Consider the following 22,669-nt stretch of genomic DNA (forward strand, 5'->3'; position numbering starts at 1 on the left):
TAAAGGTGTAAAGTGATGATGTGTGTAACTGGCGATGGACAAAAGCTACTCCCGTTCGGTGATATTTATAAGGAAAATTATTCCAAAAATATTAGTGAAAGACATACTGGTGAGAGTGCATAAAAAAGGGTAGACGGACAATGATCTTGTGGTTAACTACTTGATGCACGTTTGGCAATGTTGCACTGGTGCATTACTGAATGTACGAGGGTATTTCGGAAAGTAAAGATACACCATACACCAGAGGAACTGAAGAGTTTTGGCAAGCAAGTTGGCAACACTGGTGTTAACCTTGAACCGTTAGCTTTCTCCTCGCGGTCATTCAGCAGTTGAACGTTGCTTCTGGTTGGAGTAGGTCATGTTTAAAATGGCTGCGCCAATTCAGAATCCCGCCAAATGCGAAGTGCGCTCCGTCATACGTTTTCTTCATGCAAAAAGTCAGTGACCAGCGGATATTCAAAAAGAAATTGTTTCTGTTTATGGGAACATTATGAATCGACAAAATGTAACGAATGGTGTCATCATTTCTCTGAAGGTAGGACCGATGTTCACGATGAACAAAGAACAGGTCGGCCACCTGTGACCTTCGATGCCCTTCTTCGGAGAACAGAGGAAGCAATTCGTGCAAATAGACATCTCACATTGAAAGAATTGCATCAAATCATACCAGACGTGTCAATGACAACTGTTTATGACATTGTGACTGTCAAGTTAGGGTACAGGAAATTGTGTGCGCGATGGGTTCCAAACTGTTAATGGAAGAACACAAAAAGAAAAGGACGGGCTTTGCACTCGACTTCCTCATATGCTATGCTGAAGCAGGTGATGAGTTCCTTGATCATATTGTGACAGGTGACAAGATGTGGGTTTATCACCATATGCCTGAATCCAAGCAACAATCAATGCAATGGCACCATTCAAATTCACCAAAAGCCAAGAAATGCAAAACGTCAATTTCAGCGAAGAAAATCATGGCTTCTGTTTTTTGGGCCAGACAAGGCATTCTTCTGTTGGAATTTATGTCTCCTGGAACGACAATTAATGCTGCTGCATATTGCCAGACTTGTAAATGTCTTCGAAGGGCAATTCAAAACAAACGCAGGGGAATGCTGACAAGTGGAGTCCGCTTGCTTCATGACAACGCTTGGCCTCACACAGCACTCGTAACCAAAGCACTACTCAAACAATTCAAATGGGATGTATTGGACATTGCGCCTACTGACTTCCATGTCTTCCATTACCTGAAGTCACATCTTGGTAGAAAATCATTCCACGACAATGAAGAGATCAAAGGTGAAGTTGAAATGTGGTTCCAACAACAGGCAGCAACCTTCTATGACTGTGGGATACAAAAGCTTGTGCACCAACTTAACAAATGTGTAGATAACGGGGGTGATTATGTCGAAAAATAACAAATAATCCAGTTAATAAGATGTAACTGACGTTTTCTAAATAAATGTTCTATTTAAGGACTGTGAGCCATTGTATCTTTACTTTTTGAAATGCCCTCGTACATGACATGCTAGTCCTGGACAACTCCCGTAGACAGTGGAAAAATCAAGTGGTCAGATTTGCTCGAGATCTATGAGTGGGTGAAATGTGCATGGGACTCCAGTTCACAGCAACTGGTGAAAAAATCCTTCAAAAAATGTGTTATCACAAATTCACTCGACAGAACCGAGGGCGACGCTCTGTGGGAAGGTATGACAACAACCGTTCTTTAGCTAGTGATGATTATGAAAGTGACGATGAATAGAAACATTATGTCGGATTTTTTGTAAATAAAACAAAAATTAAAGCCAATATTCTCTCTCTTTTTTTTTGTTTTATCTTAAAATTATGGAGCACAGATTCTTCAATGGCACAGATTATTCGCATATATACCATATATGATAGTAGAAGCAAAAATGTTCTACTAAAAATTTTCAAACAAGCTGCATGATGGGCACAAGCAAATTTTACCTCTGATGTAAAAAATAGGTAAAATAATGGAAGGGCAACAACTTACCTAACTCTAGCTTTTGAGCTCTTGCTCTTTTTCTAGTAATAGTACACGTATACCACACAGACACCCAAATGTACACTATTGGTATCACAAGTATATATATATATATATATATATATATATATATATATATATATATATATATATATATATATATATATATATATATATATATATATATATATATATATATAAAAAAAAAACAAAGATGAGGTGACTTACCGAACAAAAGCGCTGGCAGGTCGATAGACACACAAACATACACACAAAATTCAAGCTTTCGCAACAAACTGTTGCCTCATCAGGAAAGAGGGAAGGAGAGGGGCAGACGAAAGGAAGTGGGTTTTAAGGGAGAGGGTAAGGAGTCATTCCAATCCCGGGAGCGGAAAGACTTACCTTAGGGGGAAAAAAGGACAGGTATACACTCGTACACACGCACATATCCATCCACACATACAGACACAAGCAGACATATTTAAAGACAAAGAGTTTGGGCAGAGATGTCAGTCGAGGCAAAAGTGTAGAGGCAAAGAAGTTGTTGAAAGACAGGTGAGGTATGAGTGGCGGCAACTTGAAATTAGCGGAGATTGAGGCCTGGCGGATGACGAGAAGAGAGGATATACTGAAGGGCAAGTTCCCATCTCCGGAGTTCGGATAGGTTGGTGTTGGTGGGAAGTATCCAGATAACCCGGACGGTGTAACACTGTGCCAAGATGTGCTGGCTGTGCACCAAGGCATGTTTAGCCACAGGGTGATCCTCATTACCAACAAACACTGTCTGCCTGTGTCCATTCATGCGAATGGACAGTTTGTTGCTGGTCATTCCCACATAGAATGCATCACAGTGTAGGCAGGTCAGTTGGTAAATCATGTGGGTGCTATCACACGTGGCTCTGCCTCTGATCGTGTACACCTTCCGGGTTACAGGACTGGAGTAGGTGGTGGTGGGAGGGTGCATGGGACAGGTTTTGCATCGGGGGCGGTTACAAGGATAGGAGCCAGAGGGTAGGGAAGGTGGTTTGGGGATTTCATAGGGATGAACTAACAGGTTCTGGCATTAACATTTGTACAATAAGATTCATAATTTAAAAATAGTAGGGAGCTGGGCTTCTGAGAACAGTGCCTCCCTAAGTTCCATGCCAACTGCAGAGTAAGTAGCCATTAATTGACTGAGTTCAGCCAAATGGTTATGGAACCCATTACAGTTCCCTGGAAGAAACAGCAGCCTGAGAAAGCAGTGAAGGGGGAAATGGGAGTATGAACTACACTGCTGTTGAACTGTGATCCACCTGAATGTGTGCTTTTTCACCAGTATTCATAGGCTCGACCTTGATGGGATGGGAGCTGGATTGACCGGAACAGCAGAACTCCATTACATTTTTGACTTATCCTTCTCGCCTCCATAAGATTTCAGTGTAAGTGAGGATTTTCCTGTCTTGATTCCAGGGACAGAAGAGGACCATTCTTTTCTATGACCCAAAGTCTGTGGCTCTGACAACTACTGGGTGGTGATAGACTGTTTCATAATGGAAGGGGAGTCATCTTGACAGGTTTCCTCCTACCTGACGATCCCGGAGGACGAAAAGGCAACACTGACTGCATCAATGGGGTGGTTATCAGTGGTACTGTGGTTATGGAGGTCGAGGGAGCTGATGTCCCCTTCCCTGTCTGAAAAACAGGCATTGACATCTCACTAGGGTCGGGATTTGCTGTTTGAGACCATGTTAGCAAGCTAGTTATGAATTTTGGCACAAAGTTTGCTGTAATACCAACTGAGTAGAATGGTTCACACTTTTTCTTAGTGTTTTGATAAGACTGATAGCCAAGTAATTTATATTCTTGGATTTTCTTCTCCCCCCTTGAAAATTGAACATGTCAGTGAATGAGGAGGATAGTGTTCTAGGCAGTTTATATATGTAGAGGATTGTTCGCAAGGGTTACCCCTGCACATTGTCCTGCCACATACCCTACAAGTAGCATTATTAATACAGCAGGAGGACATGTATCCAAGTATCTGGCACCAAAAACATGCCATAGGAGGAGGAAAAATAGCTTGTCACCACACATGTAAACTACGACCTTAATTTTTTCAGGTAAAACATTTCCATCGAAGACTAGGATGAAAGCTCCAGTGTTCACCCTATTATCCTTAGGTTATCTCTGGAGCTGATGAACAACTAATTTAGTTATGAGGAGGGTAACTGTTATATCCCAGAGCTAGTCACAGGCCTGAAATGCCTATGATTGGTTAGCATTCAGTGTTTTGTTCAGAAAATACACATTTATCATCTTCTTTATTGCAGCAACTTTTCTGAACTGATCCTCAATATTTTTGACGAAAAACAGGTGACTTCGTTGTTTCAAAAGATTCTCCATCAGTTCTGGCGCATACCAAGAACTGGGTGAGCTGTACACCTCCATTTCCCCTTGCCCGATCCTCATTCCAGTGTAAGGCCAAAGATGGAACTGCCTCGGTATTGTAAGCCTCTGTATTGAAATCTTGCTTTCTATCCGCCAAAGAGGCCATGTTGACATGGCCACCAATAAAGATGATTTTGATCTGTTTCATTGCAGATCATCCGCCTGATGGAGGTGCTCCCTATGGTTGCCACTCCACCACGCAAAGGCTACTTGGCATAGTAGACCTTATGCAGAGTCATGCTGCCCCACATTGGATAGGCACCAACCCTCAACGTACATGTGAAGGTTTCAGCTCGTGCATCCGAATTGCAATCTGTGCACTGTAAGGGAGCAATGAGGGTACATGATAACCCCCCCTCCCCATGACATATCAGCTACAGTGCTGGATTTCAGGTGTGAACATAAATCCACTCTAATAGTAGGTGCAGAAGATCACAATGGATAGATTATGCACCATGGAAACTGCCATTCCCCAAACTTTTGAGAAGTAGTGGTCCAATACTAAAATAGGACCATAAGCAATTAAGCTAAAAGGTTGAGGGAAAGGTTGTGAAAAGAACTGAAAATGATGGGTATCCCAATAATGGCACAGTCATCAATGTAAAACCTTCACACAAGGAATAATCACGATTTGTGGTTTGATACTAGCCTGAAACATCACAAAGGGAGGTGGGAAGGAAGAAATCCACATGACTGTACTTTTGTTAATAAATGTTGGTATGGTGCTTCTAGTAACCAGAATTGAGTGAGAACAGACTGCACCGGCTGACGGTGTGAACAAGGAATCGCCAATACTATGCGCACACACTCAACAGGGATCATCGATAACACAGACCACAAGGCAAAATACAAAGCCCTGAGAGCAAAACCAAATCGGATACCAAGTCGTAGCAACTATCAGCGACCAGAGCAATGATGAATAGATAAATGATCACGAGCACTGTCTGAGCACGACTGCGGTCTGAGCCCCTGAGCTGCCAGTTTTATAGGACAACCGTTTGCACCGATATAGGCCAGCGCAGCAGGCGTGGCCCACGCATAGCGTTGTGGTGGTGATGGCAGTGCTCACAGATACAGGAGCGCCGCCGAGTGGCTGTCATATCTAAAGTTTTCTGGAAGATGAGGAAAAATTGCATGTAGCTGACTGCATTGATACATGGCTTGGCTTTCAAGATTTTAGATCTGTTGGGCTTTCCATGACTGAAATTGGTAACACTCTTGTTAGTTTTTTTGTCCATTCTGCAGCCACATCCTTTTCATGCAACAAGGTAAACTGATATGGGAAACCTGGTATTCCAGTACTGACTGCTGGGTTTTCACCTGTTCCTTGATGGAAACTCATACTGAATCTTTTTACTACTAATCACTCTTTGGGAACCAGCTTTGAGGATCAATAAGTTGTGGAGTTGTCACAAAAGGAAAAACAAAGTAGTGCATTGAGTTGTTATGGTATTTGTTGCTCAATCGTGACCACTTCCTGTGCACTTCCCATACTTGGACTTGGAATTTTGTCTGCAGTTTTTCAAGCTACTAAGTTTTAATGTGAAAGGATTTCAAAATTTGTTGCATATATGTACTGCATGTGTTCTTTGGTAGTAACTTTGGCAACAGTTTTACACAGCCTAAATGATGAAATAGTGCAGTTTCAGTTTCGTCACTGGAAATATATGTATAATAAAACATTTATTTAAACATTCACTATCATAACCCTGTTAAAGTTTCACAATCAAATGTCACCTTCTAAATGACAACATTCTTTTAGTTTCACATACACTTTCTTTTAACCCTAGCCGAACTACAGGACACAAGCACTTGTAAAGCACAGCTTGCTCCCACATTCCACAAAAATCCAGCCAATTTTCTTCTTATTTTATTCAGCCACCATTCTCATTAAACAATGTACTCTAAAAAAATAAATAAATAAATAAATGAAAGAGCACACAGTATATCCACATTATTAGGACATAACTTACTTATTGTGAAAAATTATTTGGTTTCTTATATTTTTAACTTACCATAAAGGTAGCCATGTTATTTACAGGGAGATAATGGATCACAGGGATGATGAGACAAATACTTGATCTGAATATAATACCTGTATTTTTATTAAATAAAACAAAAGTGAATCAGTTATATTATATAATAAAAAGAGAACACAGATATAATCCTCTTCAAAAACTCTGGATCATTCTTCTCCATTTCATCTAAGAGCATCTAGTTGGCTTTGAATAGCTTCCAGCTTCTTGTGAAATTCAAACAATTCATCATGAGTGAATTCCAATGTGATATTTTCCTTAATTTTTTCACCTTCACAATCTGACAGTAAACCAAACTGAAAGGTAGCCTTTGGAATCTTCTGTTTCAGTTGAACATCCGATGCCATCTGCAGACCCAGTTTCCAACGCACATCTTCTAGCTAAATAAGAATGACCATGTATTTCAGACACATCAAATAAAAGGAATAAACTGAACACTGGAGAAAGATTAAGATGCAAGGTGAAGCAACTTAATTATATCACATAAAATTAATATCTTAAAGACTGAAACATTCAAAGAATTAAATGCCCTAGACATTGTGTGTAAACTTATAGATTACACTAAACAGGGAATGTTTCTCATGATGACATTACTGCACAAAATAGATTTAGTTTTCTTTCAATGCCAGCTCTCTACTTCTGATTACTCTCTGTCAAGAACAACTGACAATTATGGTTGATTGTGTGGCTTCCTTTTACAAACAACAGTTGGTCTTTGACTGGCAAATCTACGTAACTATATCCAGGAATTTATATATACTACGAGATAGATTGAAATCTTTGACAGTTGTATCTTCTGGAATGTAAAACATTCGTTGTGTATGAGGGAAAAGCTATAGTAGTGAGTTCACAATACAGTTTCAGAATGGTGCGAAGAACATCTTCCTAACATTACATATTTGCATCTGCACAGCCTCAGAATAAAGCATAAAATTATGTTTGATGAGAAAAATGTTGGCCCCCACATCTACAGGATATTTGTCACCAAGGAGGGCATTGAGATCAGAATGTGCATTAGGGGCAAATGTACACGGGCATTTAATAATGAGAGGCTACCCATAAACCCAAGGAGTTTCATGTCCCTCCATTACCCACACTCATTCGTAACTGCAGAAATTTTGGAAAGGAGAGAGAATATTTTAAAATTACCACGTTTGATATAATTTATTCAGTGTGTTAAAAAATGTGTCTTGACTCAAGAACTAAATTTGACAAGTAGTATATAAAACATACTCTATCTCGATTGATTGATAATTATCCCCTTACTATGTAGTGCTAGGAATTTTTGTGTCAAGGTGTGGGACTAATACCTTTCTGCAGTTTGTTGTACAAAGGAGTGACAGAGAAAAGATTGAGGACACTCTTTTGGGACAGACCTGTCACGGTTTTCCACCATTTTTACTGCAGAAAAGCAATGCAACCACTGTCGTAACATGGAATTGGCATAAATTTCCACAGACAATGCGTAATGCATGGTGGTGAGGGGCAGGGGGCGTGCAAGACATACAAGGATTACAAATGTCACAGTTTCTCACGTGCACTCACACTCTCAGAACTGTTAAATCTGCAGTGAGAGTGAGTGTGATTTTATCTCAGATTGCCTTTTGTTTCTTTTATTGCATTTTCTATGTTTTAACCACATTTTTTTCTATTTGTCTTCATATGATTGCTGATAAATTCATTGTTGAACATCCTTAAACCACAAACTTGCACACACAAATCTACAGTTCTGTCAAGTCATACACAATCGTTGACATAAATTGTGATAATTCTGTAATGAATAAAAAGACATGCACCCAGATTCCAGGAATGGACAAGAGCTCCCTCTTGCCCCCTATTGCACATAACTATGCTAATGCTGACAAGATCGTAAGAAGTGTATGTAGATTCCTCTGTTAGTTCGTAATGTTGGTGGTCCAGTCATAGGCTGACTACCTATTATGAAAGGTCATCACATGAACATTAAAAGGTTAAGAACTCACAATGATGAAACCCCAGAAATCAGCTGTCAGTGAAACATAACAATAAATTCCAGTTTCAGATTTTAAGCTTTTTATTAAGAGTAAAGTACAATGAATATTCTAGGACAGAAAGAATATCAGCATGCGTCATAACATCATCTGCCCTTTTTTTATTATTATTACTGATCTAGATTTCAGCTAACAGTGCATCTATCATCAGTGAATTATAGTTAATCATGCAGAATCAACATAATTATAACAACACATAATCCTATGTCCATGCCCAAGTTATACTGGAATATGTATTGTTATAATTGTGTTGAGTCTGCATTACTGACTATAATGCACTAATGATAGCTGCACTGTTAGCTGAAATCTAGATCTGTATTAGAAAAGACACATGATATTAGGACCAATGCTGACCTTTCTGTCCTGGATTACATCATGGTCATGGGTTACAATCATTCCCATTGAATTAAACATAATGAATATTCTAATTAGAATCCAATAGTGCATTAATTTACAGGATCCTTGTATGATCCTTTACCTCAAATGCAACTACTCCTGTCTGGAAATAAAGTTGTATAATTCTGAAAACTAATACTCTGCTGGACATATGAAACTGAAAAATAAAAACAAAAATGTTTACAGATCTCATAACTGAAATTTATCCCAACTGCATAAACTACCTTTATATCAGTTGTTAGAAACAATTTGGCAATGTTACAGCAGGTATGGTGTCCACAGCAGTTTGTTTCACATCCAATATAATATTACATCATCCAAATTTATCTTTTCAGCCTCAACAAATACCTTGCGGACAATAGTTTTACTTTACACCACAACGAAAAAGAAAGTGTGTTCACACCAAAGGGAAGTTCCCCTCTCTTTGTGTTCTTTCTCTCCAGGACAAAATTGCTGGGACATGGCTAATAAATATACAACTGCAGAAAGTAGACCATGAATGTAAGCTTCCACTATTTAAATAAATATATGGTGGCCAAAAATTAAATCCATCACTAGACACATAATTAGATCAGAGGAATAAAACTGAGGCTATGCAACTGTCTAGGTACCACATTTATTCGATTCAAGTTTCCAGGCCACAGAAGAAATGTGAAAGGGTCGTATTAATAACTGCTGTAGCAATTTCAATTATAAATGCTAGCATGCAAATATGTACGATGTTGTATGGGTGCTGTATGTCACTTTGTGGACGCTGCTGTACTTTAGTTGCTTTTGGGAAAATCGGCAACACTTGATACTAGTACTAGATGACAGTGGGTTTGTGATTCCATAATGTCCTACACAATGCTCAGTGGGAGAAATGTATGGTGATCTCACAGGTTAAGGCAACAAGTCAGTAATCTGCAGAGCATGTTGGGTGACAACTGCAGTATGATGATGCAAGTTACCCTATGAGATAACACCCCTGTGAAAAAATGGCAGCACAATTGCTTAAATCACCAGTCTGATGAACAAATTTTCTTCCAAGTTTCTTGGGACGATGATGATAGTGCCCTTGCTATCATAAGATATTGCTTCTCATATCATAACTTGGTATAGGTCCAAATTGTGTACACCACAACAGCTTGTTTCCAAGTGCTAACCTGGCCTTCTCTTGACCAACGTAATATCCCCTCTCAGTAGTTGCTCACAAAGGACTGACCCTTGTCCTTGTGATAATGCCTTCCCAGGACCATTGTCGCGAACAATGGCACAATGTTGACATCTCCATATCAAGTCCTTCCGCAATATGGCAGAGAGAAAATCCTCATCCTCATAGCCCTGTTACACAGCCTTTCTCTGTCTTCTAAGCTGCTGACACTACCTGCTTTGTCCCCTCAAAGGCACGTTTGACACGCACTGATCTCACATCACATCTGAACCATAACTAGTGATCACACAATGTGTACTGCATTTTTATAGCAAACATGTTATGCCATGTCATAGCAGCGCTACTAGTGCCAATTTTAGCTGACTAGTGCAAAAGCTGAATTACAGTCATCGTTCAGGAGTGCAAATATACCTCCCAAAATTTACACTATGTGATCAAAAGTATCTGGACACCCCCCAAAATATACGTTTCTCATATAAGGTGCATTGTGCTGCCAGGTGCTCCATTATCAGCAACCTCAGTAGTCATTAGACAATGTTAAAAAGCAGAATGGGGTGCTCCACGGAACTCATGGACTTCGAATGCGGTCAGGTGATTGGGTGTCACTTGTGTCTTACATCTGTATGCAAGATTTCCACACTCCTAAACATCCCTACGTCCACTGCTTCCGATGTGTGATAGTGAAGTGGAAACCTGAAGGGACACGTACAGCTCACAAGCCTACAGGCTGACCTCATCAGTTGATTGACAAGAGACTGCCGACAGTTGAAGAGTGTCGTAATGTGTAATAGGCAGACATCTATCCAGACCTTCACACAGGAATTCTAAACTGCATCAGGATCCACTGCAAGTATTATAACAGTTAGGCGGGAGGTAAGAAAACTTGAATTTCTTGGTCAAGCAGCTGCTCATAAGCCACACATCATGCCGGTAAATGCCACACGACACCTCGCTTGGTGTAAGGAGTGTAAACATAGGACAATTGAACAGTGGAAAAATGTTGTGTGCACAGTACACAATGTGGTGATACGAAAACATTGTGTGGTGTGACGAATCACGATACACAATGTGGCAATCCGATGGCAAGATCTGGGTATGGCGAATTCCAGTGTGTCTAGTGCCAACAGTAAAATTCGGAAGCAGTGGTGTTATGGTGTGGTCATGTTTCATGGAGGGAGCTTGCACCCCTTGTTGTTTCGCATGGCACTATCACAGCACAGGCCTACATTGATATTTTAAGCACCTTCTTGCTTCCCACTGTTGAAGAGCAATTCGGGGATGGTGCCTTCATGTTTCAACACGTTCGAGCACCTGTGGCGGAGTGGTTACATGACAATAATATCTCTGTAATGGACTGGCCTGCAAAGAGTCATGACCTGGATCCTATAGAATACCTTAGGGATGTTTTGGAACACCAACTTCGTGCCAGGCCTCACTGACATTGATACCTCTCCTCAGTGCAGCTCTTTATGAAGAATGGGCTGCCATTCCCCAAGAAACCTTCCAGCACCTGATTGAATGTATGCCTGCAAGAGTGGAATCTGTCATCAAATAATAATAATAATAATAATAATAATAATAAATTCTCACTGATGTTCTCCCTGACTCCTGTAGTGTGATTTTGTCAACTTTGTTGGTTTACAGTAACTAGAGAAAGTATAATGTAATTTTTTTTAGGGACATGTGTCCTCACAACGTAGTGTGCTCTCTCGTTCTGGGGCCTGGTAATGATTTTGGACTTGTGCTCAATAACACAATCATCAGTACCATCTGGAGTCTGGGTAACCTGCTCCTCCTTTCTGATCTTCCCTAACCTCTTCATCTGTCCTCCCTGAGGAAAGAACTACCACTTCAGAAAGCTAAGGTTACTGTTTTCACTTTTAAATGCGTAAGTGGCAAAGTTGGAACTTCACCACCTGAAGGTATATAATGACCAGCCATTCTTTCTCTCCACAAATTTATCTAAAAAAACAACTAATTGATAAATACTGAATGAAACAAACTCTGCAGTGTCAAGTGTACAGACATGAACCTTCTTGAGAGTATAAAATTATGTGATGGACTGATACTCTAGATGTTTTTCCTTTTTTGAGTTCCAGTCTAGCACATAATTTTACTTTGTAAGAACGATTAAATTAAAAGATGATATTTTATGTCTTCTGTGAAACGTATCTTCATCTGTATTAAGTTATTCCTTATATAGTTGTATGATCTCAAAAGAAAAAATATCAAGCTTTAATATTTCATCAGTGAAGTCATTAGATACAGAATACAACCTCTGATTCAACAAGAATTGGGACAAAAATTGACATTTACTTTTTAAATAAAATTACCTGGAACTGCACTTAACTAATTTATAAAATCTATGTAAAACCTAAATATGGATGGACAGGCATGAACTTTAATCCCCTTGTCACCATTATGCCACATCATTCACTGGCAATGTCGAAACAATGTGCACTCCTGACAAAGACAAAACTCCAATTCTATTTCTTCCCAAATTATTCAATTATCTCTGCTAATTAAGCATACTTGAAAACATCACAATCATGATTCCTGGTCATTCCTGTGGCTGGACAATGTTGTTGTTGTTGTGGTCTTCAGTCCTGAGACTGGTTTGATGCAGCTCTCCATGCTACTCCATCCTGTGCAAACCTCTTCATTTCCCAGTACCTACTGCAGCCTACATCCTTCGGAATCTGCTTAGTGACTTCATCTCTTGGTCTCCCTCTACGATTTTTAACCTCCATGCTGCCCTCCGGTACTAAATCGGTGATCCCTTGATGCCTCAGAACATGTCCTCCAAATCGATCCCTTCTTCTAGTCAAGTTGTGCCACAAACTCCTCTTCTCCCCAATCCTATTCAATACCTCTTCATTAGTTATATGATCTACCCACCTAATCTTCAGCATTCTTCTGTAGCACCACATTTCAAAAGCTTCTATTCTCTTCTTGTCCAAACTATTTATCGTCCACGTTTCACTTCCATACATGGCTACACTCCATACAAATACTTTCAGAAACAACTTCCTGACACTTAAATCAATACCCGATGTTAACAAATTTCTCTTCTTCAGAAACGCTTTCCTTGCCATTGGCAGTCTACATTTTATATCCTCTCTACTTCAACCATCATCAATTATTTTGCTCCCCAAATAGCAAAACTCCTTTACTACTTTAAGTGTCTCATTTCCTAATCTAATTCCCTCAGCATCACCCGATTTTATTCGACTAGATTCCATTGCCCACAGTTTTCTTTTGTTGATGTTCATCTTATATCCTCCTTTCAAGACACTGTCCATTCCGTTCAGCTGCTCTTCCAGATCCATTGCTGTCTCTGACAGAATTAAAATGTAATTGGCGAACCTCAAAAGTTTTTATTTCTTCTCCATGGATTTTAATACCCACTCCGAACTTTTCTTTCGTTTCCTTTGCTGTTTGCTCAACATACAGATTGAATAGTATCGAGGAGAGGCTACAACCCTGTCTCACTCCCTTCCCAACCACTGCTTCCCTTTCATGTCCCTCGACTCTTATAACTGCCATCTGCTTTCTGTACAAATTGTAAATAGCCTTTCGCTCCCTGTATTTTACCCCTGCCACCTTCAGAAATTGAAAGAGAGTATTCCAGTCAATATTGTCAAAAGCTTTCTCTAAGTCTACAAATGCAAGAAACGTAGGTTTGCCTTTCCTTAATCTTTCTACTAAGGTAAGTCGTAGGGTCAGTTCCAACATTTCTACGGAATCCAAACTGATCTTGCCCGAGGTCGGCTTCTACCAGTTTTTCCATTTGTCTGTAAAGAATTCACGTTAGTATTTTGCAGCTGTGACTTATTAAACTGATAGTTCGGTAATTTTCACATCTGTCAACACCTGCTTTCTTTGGGATTGGAATTATTATATTCTTCTTGAAGTCTGAGGGTATTTCGCCTGTCTCATACATCTTGCTCACCAGATGGTAGAGTTTTGTCAGGACTGGCTCTCCCACGGCCGTCAGTAGTTCCAATGGAATATTGTCTACTCCGGGGGCCTTGTTTCGACTCAGGTCTTTCAGTGCTCTGTCAAACTCTTCACGCAGTATCGTATCTCCCATTTCATCTTCATCTACATCCTCTTCCATTTCCATAATATTGTCCTCAAGAACATCGCCCCTGTATAGACCATCTATATACTCCTTCCACCTTTCTGCTTTCCCTTCTTTGCTTAGAACTGAATTTCCATCTGAGCTCTTGATATTCATACAAGTGGTTCTCTTTTCTCCAAAGGTCTCTTTAATTTTCCTGTAGGCAGTATCTATCTTACCCCTCATGAGATAAGCCTCTACATCCTTACATTCGTCCTCTAGCCATCCCTGCTTAGCCATTTTGCACTTCCTGTCGATCTCATTTTTGAGTCATTTGTATTCCTTTTTGCCTGCTTCACTTGCTGCATTTTTGTATTTTCTTCTTTCATCAATTAAATTCAGTATCTCTTCTGTTACCCAAGGATTTCTACTAGCCCTCGTTTTTTACCTACTTCCTCTGCTGCCTTCACTATTTCATTCCTCAAAGCTACCCATTCTTCTTCTACTGTACTTCTTTCCCCCATTCCTGTCAATTGTTCGCTTATGCTCTCCCTGAAACTCTGTACCACCTCTGGTTTAGTCAGTTTATCCAGGTCCCATCTCCTTAAATTCCCACCTTTTTGCAGTTTCTTCAGTTTTAATCTACAGTTCATAACAATGTTACAACATGAAAAAATGTGAAGGGGAGAGAGATGGGATGTTAAGGTATATCCACATGATGCCTCTTTCATTGTGCATGATCACAGACATACGGGAATAAAAGCGCAAGCAGAAAAATTTCTGAAAAGAACACATGAACACATAGGCATTCACGTATCCACACTTTGCCTCATTGTGCAAGCAGTCTGATACGAATCTTCTTGTTTGCTAGGGAGCTGCACTTATTGTGATGTAAAGACGACAGAAAAAGAAAACTCCAAAGCACCTGTAGGTAAAATAGTATTAAACAACAGAGGAGCAATAAATACAAAGTGATGACAATGTTTTGTCTGCAAATTTCGGAAGGAGACTACAACGAGATTTCAGATTTTCTGCTTGGGAAACTGCAGCGATAAGGCTAGCAATAAAATGTTGTTAGCTAGTAACAGGCGACTTACACACTCGTTTGAATTATTTGTTCCTCATTTCAAAATGAAGAATTTCAGTTATTTCAAATTTTTAACTTGTAACGTGGAATAACTGTAATTTATTATTTGATTGTTTTATACATTTTTCACTGCAGGAAATGTCTATGCTTGTACTTATAAGTGTAGTAATCAAAACCAACCGCGGGAATGCCTTGGGCTGCGGATCGGAGCCGCCAGGCAGGGAAGCCGCCGGCGGTGGAGCACGCACCACCGGGTAAACACAAGGACGAGTCGGACGACAGACCAACGACAACCAACAACCATCCGCAAGGACTGACTATGACCAACACAACAAGGAAGAGAGAAACAACGGAGGCTTGTAGAAACCACAACACGAAACACCAACAGTAAATCCACTCGGAACCAGAGCCAGGCAAACGTCAACAACGAGCAATGACCAGAACGCAGTACCGCCGAGATAGAGATGCAATCCAGAGTGAGTACCAGACTGAGTGGACTAGGGCAGAGCGGGTCCCTATATATGAAACCGGAGGGAGCGGCTATTGGCCGCAGTCTACACATGGTGTAGCGGTGGCGCCCTCGCTGCGCGAGAGCCGCTGCGCGGAAGAGCCGCCGCGGACGCGGAGCCCTCTATGGCCTGGCCAAGTCCGTTTGTTCTGGAGCGTGTTCGACTTCTGCAGCGGGAGGTACTAGAATAAGCATATTTTGTTCCTATACAATCTTACAATTTGTATATATTAGCAGCTATAAGTATTGTTCTAATGCACAATATGCCTTGTTTCACATTCATGCAGTTCCCTTGCAGATTGGATCAACGGAATACGAATACATAATAAAAATAAAAGTGACGCTTTTTGAATCTGAGAAATACGTAAGGAAGGTTCTTAGCCATTGTGTGAAGGTTAATTTACTTTCAATGCATCATTTGTATTTTAATTATGAAATATGATCTGCAGATTAGCATTCTCGGATTAGACAAATCTGGTAATTTCATAGATGCAAGAATCCACTCGACTGGAGGTATTGTTTTTCAGTTTCGTATTTTCTGCATCATCACTGTGCTTCACTTCTGTTTTTAATAGTTTGTTGAGGAGCTACACATACCCCACCATTTTTTTAGTCCAGATGTCAGGCTCCTCAGTTGTTGTGCTTTTAAACCACCATAGCACAAATATTTGTCCACAGTTTTCATATACACTTTTCATAAATTTTTGGTTTACTCTTTTTACTTTGCCTACTTTGATACTTGCGGTATCTTATTGTCTGCAGAAATACAGGGTGATTCAAAAAGAATACCACAACTTTAAAAATGTGTATTTAATGAAAGAAACATAATATAACCTTCTGTTATACATCATTACAAAGAGTATTTAAAAAGGTTTTTTTTTCACTCAAAAACAAGTTCAGAGATGTTCAATATGGCCCCCTCCAGACACACGAGCAATATCAACCCGATACTCCAACTCGTTCCACACTCTCTGTAGCATATCAGACGTAACAGTTTGGATAGCTGCTGTTATTTCTCGTTTCAAATCATCAATGGTGGCTGGGAGAGGTGGCCGAAACACCATATCCTTAACATACCCCCATAAGAAAAAATTGCAGGGGGTAAGATCAGGGCTTCTTGGAGGTCAGTGATGAAGTGCTCTGTCATGGGCTGCCTGGCGGCCGATCCATCGCCTCGGGTAGTTGACGTTCAATTCAGACGATAAGGTTTCATAACTAACCTTTTTCGTAGGACTCTCCATACAGTTGATTGTGGAATTTGCAGCTCTCTGCTAGCTCTGCGAGTTGATTTTCCTGGGCTGCGAACAAATGCTTGCTGGATGCGTGCTACATTTTCATCACTTGTTCTCGGCCGTCCAGAACTTTCCCCTTTGCACAAACACCCATTCTCTGTAAACTGTTTATACCAACATTTAATACACCACCTATCAGGAGGTTTAACACCATACTTTGTTCGAAATGCACGCTGAACAACTGTCGTCGATTCACTTCTGCCGTACTCAATAACACAAAAAGCTTTCTGTTGAGCGGTCACCATCTTAGCATCAACTGACGCTGACACCTAGTCAACAGCGCCTCAAGCGAACAAATGTACAACTAAATGAAACTTTATAGCTCCCTTAATTCGCCGACAGATAGTGCTTAGCTCTGCCTTTTGTCGTTGCAGAGTTTTAAATTCCTAAAGTTGTGGTATTCTTTTTGAATCACCCTGTATGATCGGAGACTTTTAATGTCATATGTGACACTCAGGGAAACACATTTCGGATTTTTATTCAAATAATCTTTGTAAGTGGCATTACACAACTTTTTTCTTTGTCCATAATCATCTATTAACTTAAGTGTGCTTCCTTTGGAGGCAACAGACATACATGCTGATAAATCGCTTTGCAGCATAACCTCAATGCACAGCATAATCAAACACATATGGAACCCGTCTGCCTGCCGACTGCTAAAAAGTGCAAAGATTCCCGCCAAAGGCAGGTATCAATGCACTTTATGCACCTCCATTTCCAGGAAATTATGCATGCACAAATGCACATGTGATGTTGCGCTACTGGAAATTTATGTACATCTGCAAAATTGAACACAAAAAAAGCATTGTGTGGATGGACCTTAAGGATTCTTCAAAGAGTAAAACCTCATTAACAATTGAGAAATTCTTCTGTATTAACAGTCTGAGGTGACCACCTCTCTTCTCTTTCACCGTCAACAACAAAATACATACAGCTCTAAACTTCAGAAGCACTCGTAACCGTCATCACGCGAAAACATTTACACTCAGATATCATGCCTACCTAGCAATAGAGATGTGTCAAACCATGCAAAAGGAGAGAAACCTACAAAATTGTGCATAAAAGCCTATCCATACGGTCTTATAATCAGACTCACATAAGCTTCTTTACTTAACCTTTTGATGTAAATCTTCACTCTGATACAGACCTACAGCTAATACTTACAAGATTCTGTGTGTTGTGTACTCACCTGTACTGGAAAAACAGATTTCTTTCGACGTTGTTCAACTATCCCTTTTGCAGAATTCACCCAAACTTGGGCAAAGGTTTTGGCTTTCTCTTCCTTTAACCCAAGGACATCATGCAGCTGTTGCTGTAATACTGTTGGTTTCATCATATGGTATGCAGCCTGCAACATAACAGAAAAATGCTTAAAACATTATTAACAGTTCACCTCAACACACAGAGAACACAGAAAATTTGCTTTCACATGCACACTGTGGAGGTATATGTGAGAATTTCAAGCACAACTTGATACACCACCAACTGATGAAACTCACTGAAGAGAAAAGGGGAAATATATTTACTGGAAGTTGAGCACAGACAAAAATTAGAGGACATGGAAAAGGAAAGAGAAAAAAAAAAGGTTGGAACCATGAATGGCAGGAATCAAGTGTTTGCTGCAGAAAAGGCTCCAATATAAAGCATTCTGGGGTCATTGGAAGCATCTGATTCCACCTGTCTGCTTTGACCCGTGGCATAACGAGGGTGGTGTGTGCGATATCACTATGGTGCGGTACTTTTGAGTTGGCTTGTGTTTAAAGACGTCACTTTGTTCACTCTGGTGGTGGATGTTGACATGTTGAGTTTAACGTGTGATATTGGGTTCATTTAAGTCTTGTTTATCACTATGGTAATGTGGTTTATTTGAATCTGAGTAGTCAGTTCTGCTGGAAATATTTCTTTGTTTTCAGTGTGTTGTTATGGTTATTTACTTTTGTTTATATGTTTGCTATTTCGGTTAGGAGTGATTAGTTTGGTGTTTGACACTGTGGTTTTGTGTGTGCGCACCAGCACACATGCACACACGCACACACACTTATCCGCTTTTTGGAATTGCAGATGTTGATTTTTTGGTATTGTGGGCTTCGTTTGAACTGTACAGGTTGAGTGAAATGTACAACTCCTGTTTGTTTTGTACTTGTAGCATTACGTTGTAAGTTGAGGTTTTTTGAATAATATTTGTTTTGGGATGATGCGGTGTTTTGTATTGTTATATATTTAGCTGGTCCTTGCCCTAAACCCCCTATTTTCCATGGTTGTCCCATTAGTTTCATTCTATTGTTGGAATGAGATTTCTTGTGTCATTTTTATTTTTATTCATGTTTATTGACATGTGTATGCAGCGATGACATTGTCGTCTTCTGTATACACTGGAAGTAGGCATTTCCGCCATACTGATGATGTCATAGGTCGAAGCAGACAGGTGGGATTGGACGATTCCCTAACGCTGCATTCTGAATTCTGATGTTAGGGAGAAATACCAAGATATGTCATAAAATGAAGCAAGCAACCAAGTCATAATATTATGAGTTACTACTGTGTAAGTTACTGTGTTTTAGCCAAATTATGCAGTTTGTCTCTCATTCTCTGAAATAGTTTTTTAACACACAAACAAATTCAGAATGATGAACTTGCATAAGACTGAATTATATAGTATGTGGGTGGCCTTACAATTGGTGCATATGTTGATGAAAAGTTTTGCTAGCAATAACACCATAATATTTAGAATTTTAAGTGCACACAAACATGCTAGCTACGAAAATGCTCCCACTTTTTCTACTGGTAGAATAACAAACAATTACATGGGGAAAATCCATTTGAACAGAGTTGTGACAGCAACGTCTTCAAGAAAAGCTACAATAGTGTGCATGAAAATCAAAAAATCTCACTAGGTAAAAGTAGCACATAACATTCACTTCCTGAATCTCACTCATATTATCAGGAAAAGATGTTCCAACTAAATCCACATAGGTGCACAGCAATGATGTACAGTACTGGAAGTCCAAGTTGGGAGTAGAGTGGATTGCAGGAGCTCATTTAAAGGAACATCATTTTCTTTACACAAATTTCTCATCAATTGTAGCTATGACAGAACCACAAAGCTGCTGAAAAGCATTACCAGATGCAGAAACTTCCTGGCAGATTAAAACTGTGTGCCGGACCGAGACTCGAACTCGGGACTTTTGCCTTTCGCAGGCAAGTGCTCTACTGACTGAGCTACCAAAGCACGACTCACGCCCCCTCCTCACAGCTTTACTTCTACCAGTACCTCGTCTCCTACCTTCCAAACTTTACAGAAGCTCTCCTGCGAACCTTGCAGAACTAGCACTCCTGAAAGAATGCAAATAACCAACCAGAAATTTTGCTAACCAAATTGTGATTACATGGCAATTTCTAATGGACGAGTAATCTGAATAAGTTTTCTCACAAAATGAAAGCATTTGTAGATCTATTGTTTTACTCCACCTGTAAATGGAGTAATGGAAAAACAACAAACCTCTTTACGAGCCTGGGATTATCAATTTTATCATCCTTGATATTTTGAAGCTAATCATTTTCCTGATGTACAACAACCATGTTTTAACATCTCCAGTTAAAGTTTGAGCAATTCATCTGTACAAACTATTCAGACATTATTTATCTTGTGGTGCACACTTCACCTGTATCTCAGCATACTAGTAGCGTTAATTGTCAATATGCATTACTTCACTCTGCACTAACGAAGTGGAAGTTTACTTCAGTATAAGTATTAGTTCTTGTAGTATTATTATTAAAAAATTATACATATGATATACAAGTCTCTAGATTTAATTTCATGAGAATGGCAGTACCCAGCTCCCCGTCTACATCAAGGGTATATTTCTAATATGGTCTCTGTATAAATACAACACGCTCATTATGAGCCCTTTATAGCTACTAATGAACTCTGTATTTTTAGTAACTTCAGTGAAATATACTTAAAACACGAGTTAGCAATATGTGCGTGTTTTGAAAGGTGAAAGACCTTTTATACTACTGCCAGAATTTCTAGCTAAATGTATTTTGTTTCGATAGCCTCAGCACAGAGTAAAATATAAAGCAGATATGATTATGTCGCTAAATGCTTTTACTCACCTGCTGCAGAATGAGAGTGCTAGATTCTATTAAAAGTTTCAAATCATCTTTATCAAGAGCTAATGAAACTTCCAATTTTTCTTGTTCTTCTTCTGTGAAAGGCTTCTTGTCATCTGGACATTGTTGCATTACCTGCGCAATCCGACTGAGCAATAGTGGAAATTTGGATTCATCCAATCCATTTACTATGTTTGCAGCTTTGTACAGACTGTAACGAAAGATTGTCTAAGCAAGCAGAAAAAGCATTAAAAAGTAAGTGTGCCCACTTCCCTTATTCGATTACAGTCGCATTAAAAGAAGGGGCCCAATACGCGTCTCTAGAATCCCTATAATGTACATAGGTTGTTTCAGGTACTAAATTTTTTACATCATTTGCGAACACCTGCGTGTCGCTGTACACTTGTAATTTCAGTTGTCACATTTACGAATTGTCAAATAATCACACACCCCACCTGTCACTGGCTGTTATTGATGAAGCCATTACCCGAAACAAATCGCAGACATGAATATTTGTATTAAATATTTGACAGCTGCAAAGCCACACTGTCTTTTGTAAACAAACAAGACAATATCACTGCTGCCAATTAGTACACACAAAATGACGTAGTACGAATTTGACATTTAACTGCGTTCCTCATTGAGTGAGTACAGCAGTTTTCTTTGGATATAACCAAACAGTCAGTTCGTATGTCGAAAACATGTTATAAAGACTATCATAAGACATAGCCTGTGTTGTTATGTGTAGTGGCGGATTATGGCAGACAGCGCATGTGCAAGGCCGCAGCAAAAATTTTGGCTCCGCCTCCCACCTTCAACAAAAGGGAGTATATGTTTATCATAATTGTAAGCGAATATGAACACTGTTGTATTAAAGTTTTATGTTCAATAAAAACTGAATGTGATATAATTTTTTTTTCTTTCCATGTTCGCCGCATTTCAGAGTATAACAAACAAGGAGGTTAGATTAAAATCTTTTTTTGAAGGAAAGACCAACGCCAGCCGCAATCGTACATCGAAGTAATTCGGTTGTGAAAGCTGAAAATATGTGGCGGCCGTGAATCCGAATCTTCCATTTAACGGGAGCGATGGCCTTTAAACGCCTCAGGCATCCGGACACGCTTCCGTCCACCCCAAATTCTCAACTTGTCACACGCTAGCCGCAGGCGACGTTGCTTGAACGTGGCAGTGATGTTCTTGTTTTGCAGTTTTCGGAACCATATCATTTGTCACATGATATTCCCAAGATGCTCCGTAAGCACCGCAGGTGAAAGGTGTTGAGCTTTCGTTCCTGTTTGGCATACAAGGTGCAAGTCTCAGCTCTCTACAGGAGAGTACTCAGCACACATGACTGATAAAGAAGTAGTTTTGTCGACAATGTAAGAAATTTGTTGTCCCATGCTCATGTGCGGAACTCGGAAAGTGATGACAGCCTTTCCTTTTCGTGTATTTATTTCGTCATCCAGGGAGAGATCTTTTGTCATTATTGAACCAAGCTAGCATAATTTATTGACTACGTTCAACAAAGAGCCGTATAGTTTGATGACAGGCGGATCTGTGTATCC

The 22,669-nt window shown here is 39.8% G+C and overlaps 1 protein-coding gene across 1 annotated transcript; it reads right to left on the reverse strand.

Annotated features, from left to right (window-relative positions):
- Nucleotides 1-6,507: 6,507 nt before the first annotated feature.
- On the reverse strand, nucleotides 6,508-21,872 carry LOC126462132 (COMM domain-containing protein 10-like). Its single transcript, XM_050096051.1, has 4 exons — nucleotides 21,560-21,872; nucleotides 21,108-21,315; nucleotides 18,181-18,339; nucleotides 6,508-6,842 (listed from the first exon to the last, which is right to left on the reverse strand). The coding sequence occupies exons 1-4, from the start codon at nucleotides 21,586-21,588 to the stop codon at nucleotides 6,627-6,629; spliced, it is 612 nt and encodes a 203-aa protein (XP_049952008.1). The 5' UTR covers nucleotides 21,589-21,872; the 3' UTR covers nucleotides 6,508-6,626.
- Nucleotides 21,873-22,669: the final 797 nt, after the last annotated feature.

Source organism: Schistocerca serialis, chromosome 1 (assembly GCF_023864345.2).
Source record: "Schistocerca serialis cubense isolate TAMUIC-IGC-003099 chromosome 1, iqSchSeri2.2, whole genome shotgun sequence".
Lineage (NCBI taxonomy): Eukaryota > Metazoa > Arthropoda > Insecta > Orthoptera > Acrididae > Schistocerca > Schistocerca serialis.

Coding starts and splice junctions, on each gene's coding strand:
- LOC126462132 (XM_050096051.1), bottom strand. CDS start 21,588: ATGGCTTCATCAATAACAGCCAGTGACAG. Junction 21,316..21,559: donor TCAATAACAGCCAGTGACAG/GTGGGGTGTGTG, acceptor CTTTCGTTACAG/TCTGTACAAAGCTGCAAACA. Junction 6,843..18,180: donor AATCTGTTTTTCCAGTACAG/GTGAGTACACAA, acceptor ATTCTTATTTAG/CTAGAAGATGTGCGTTGGAA.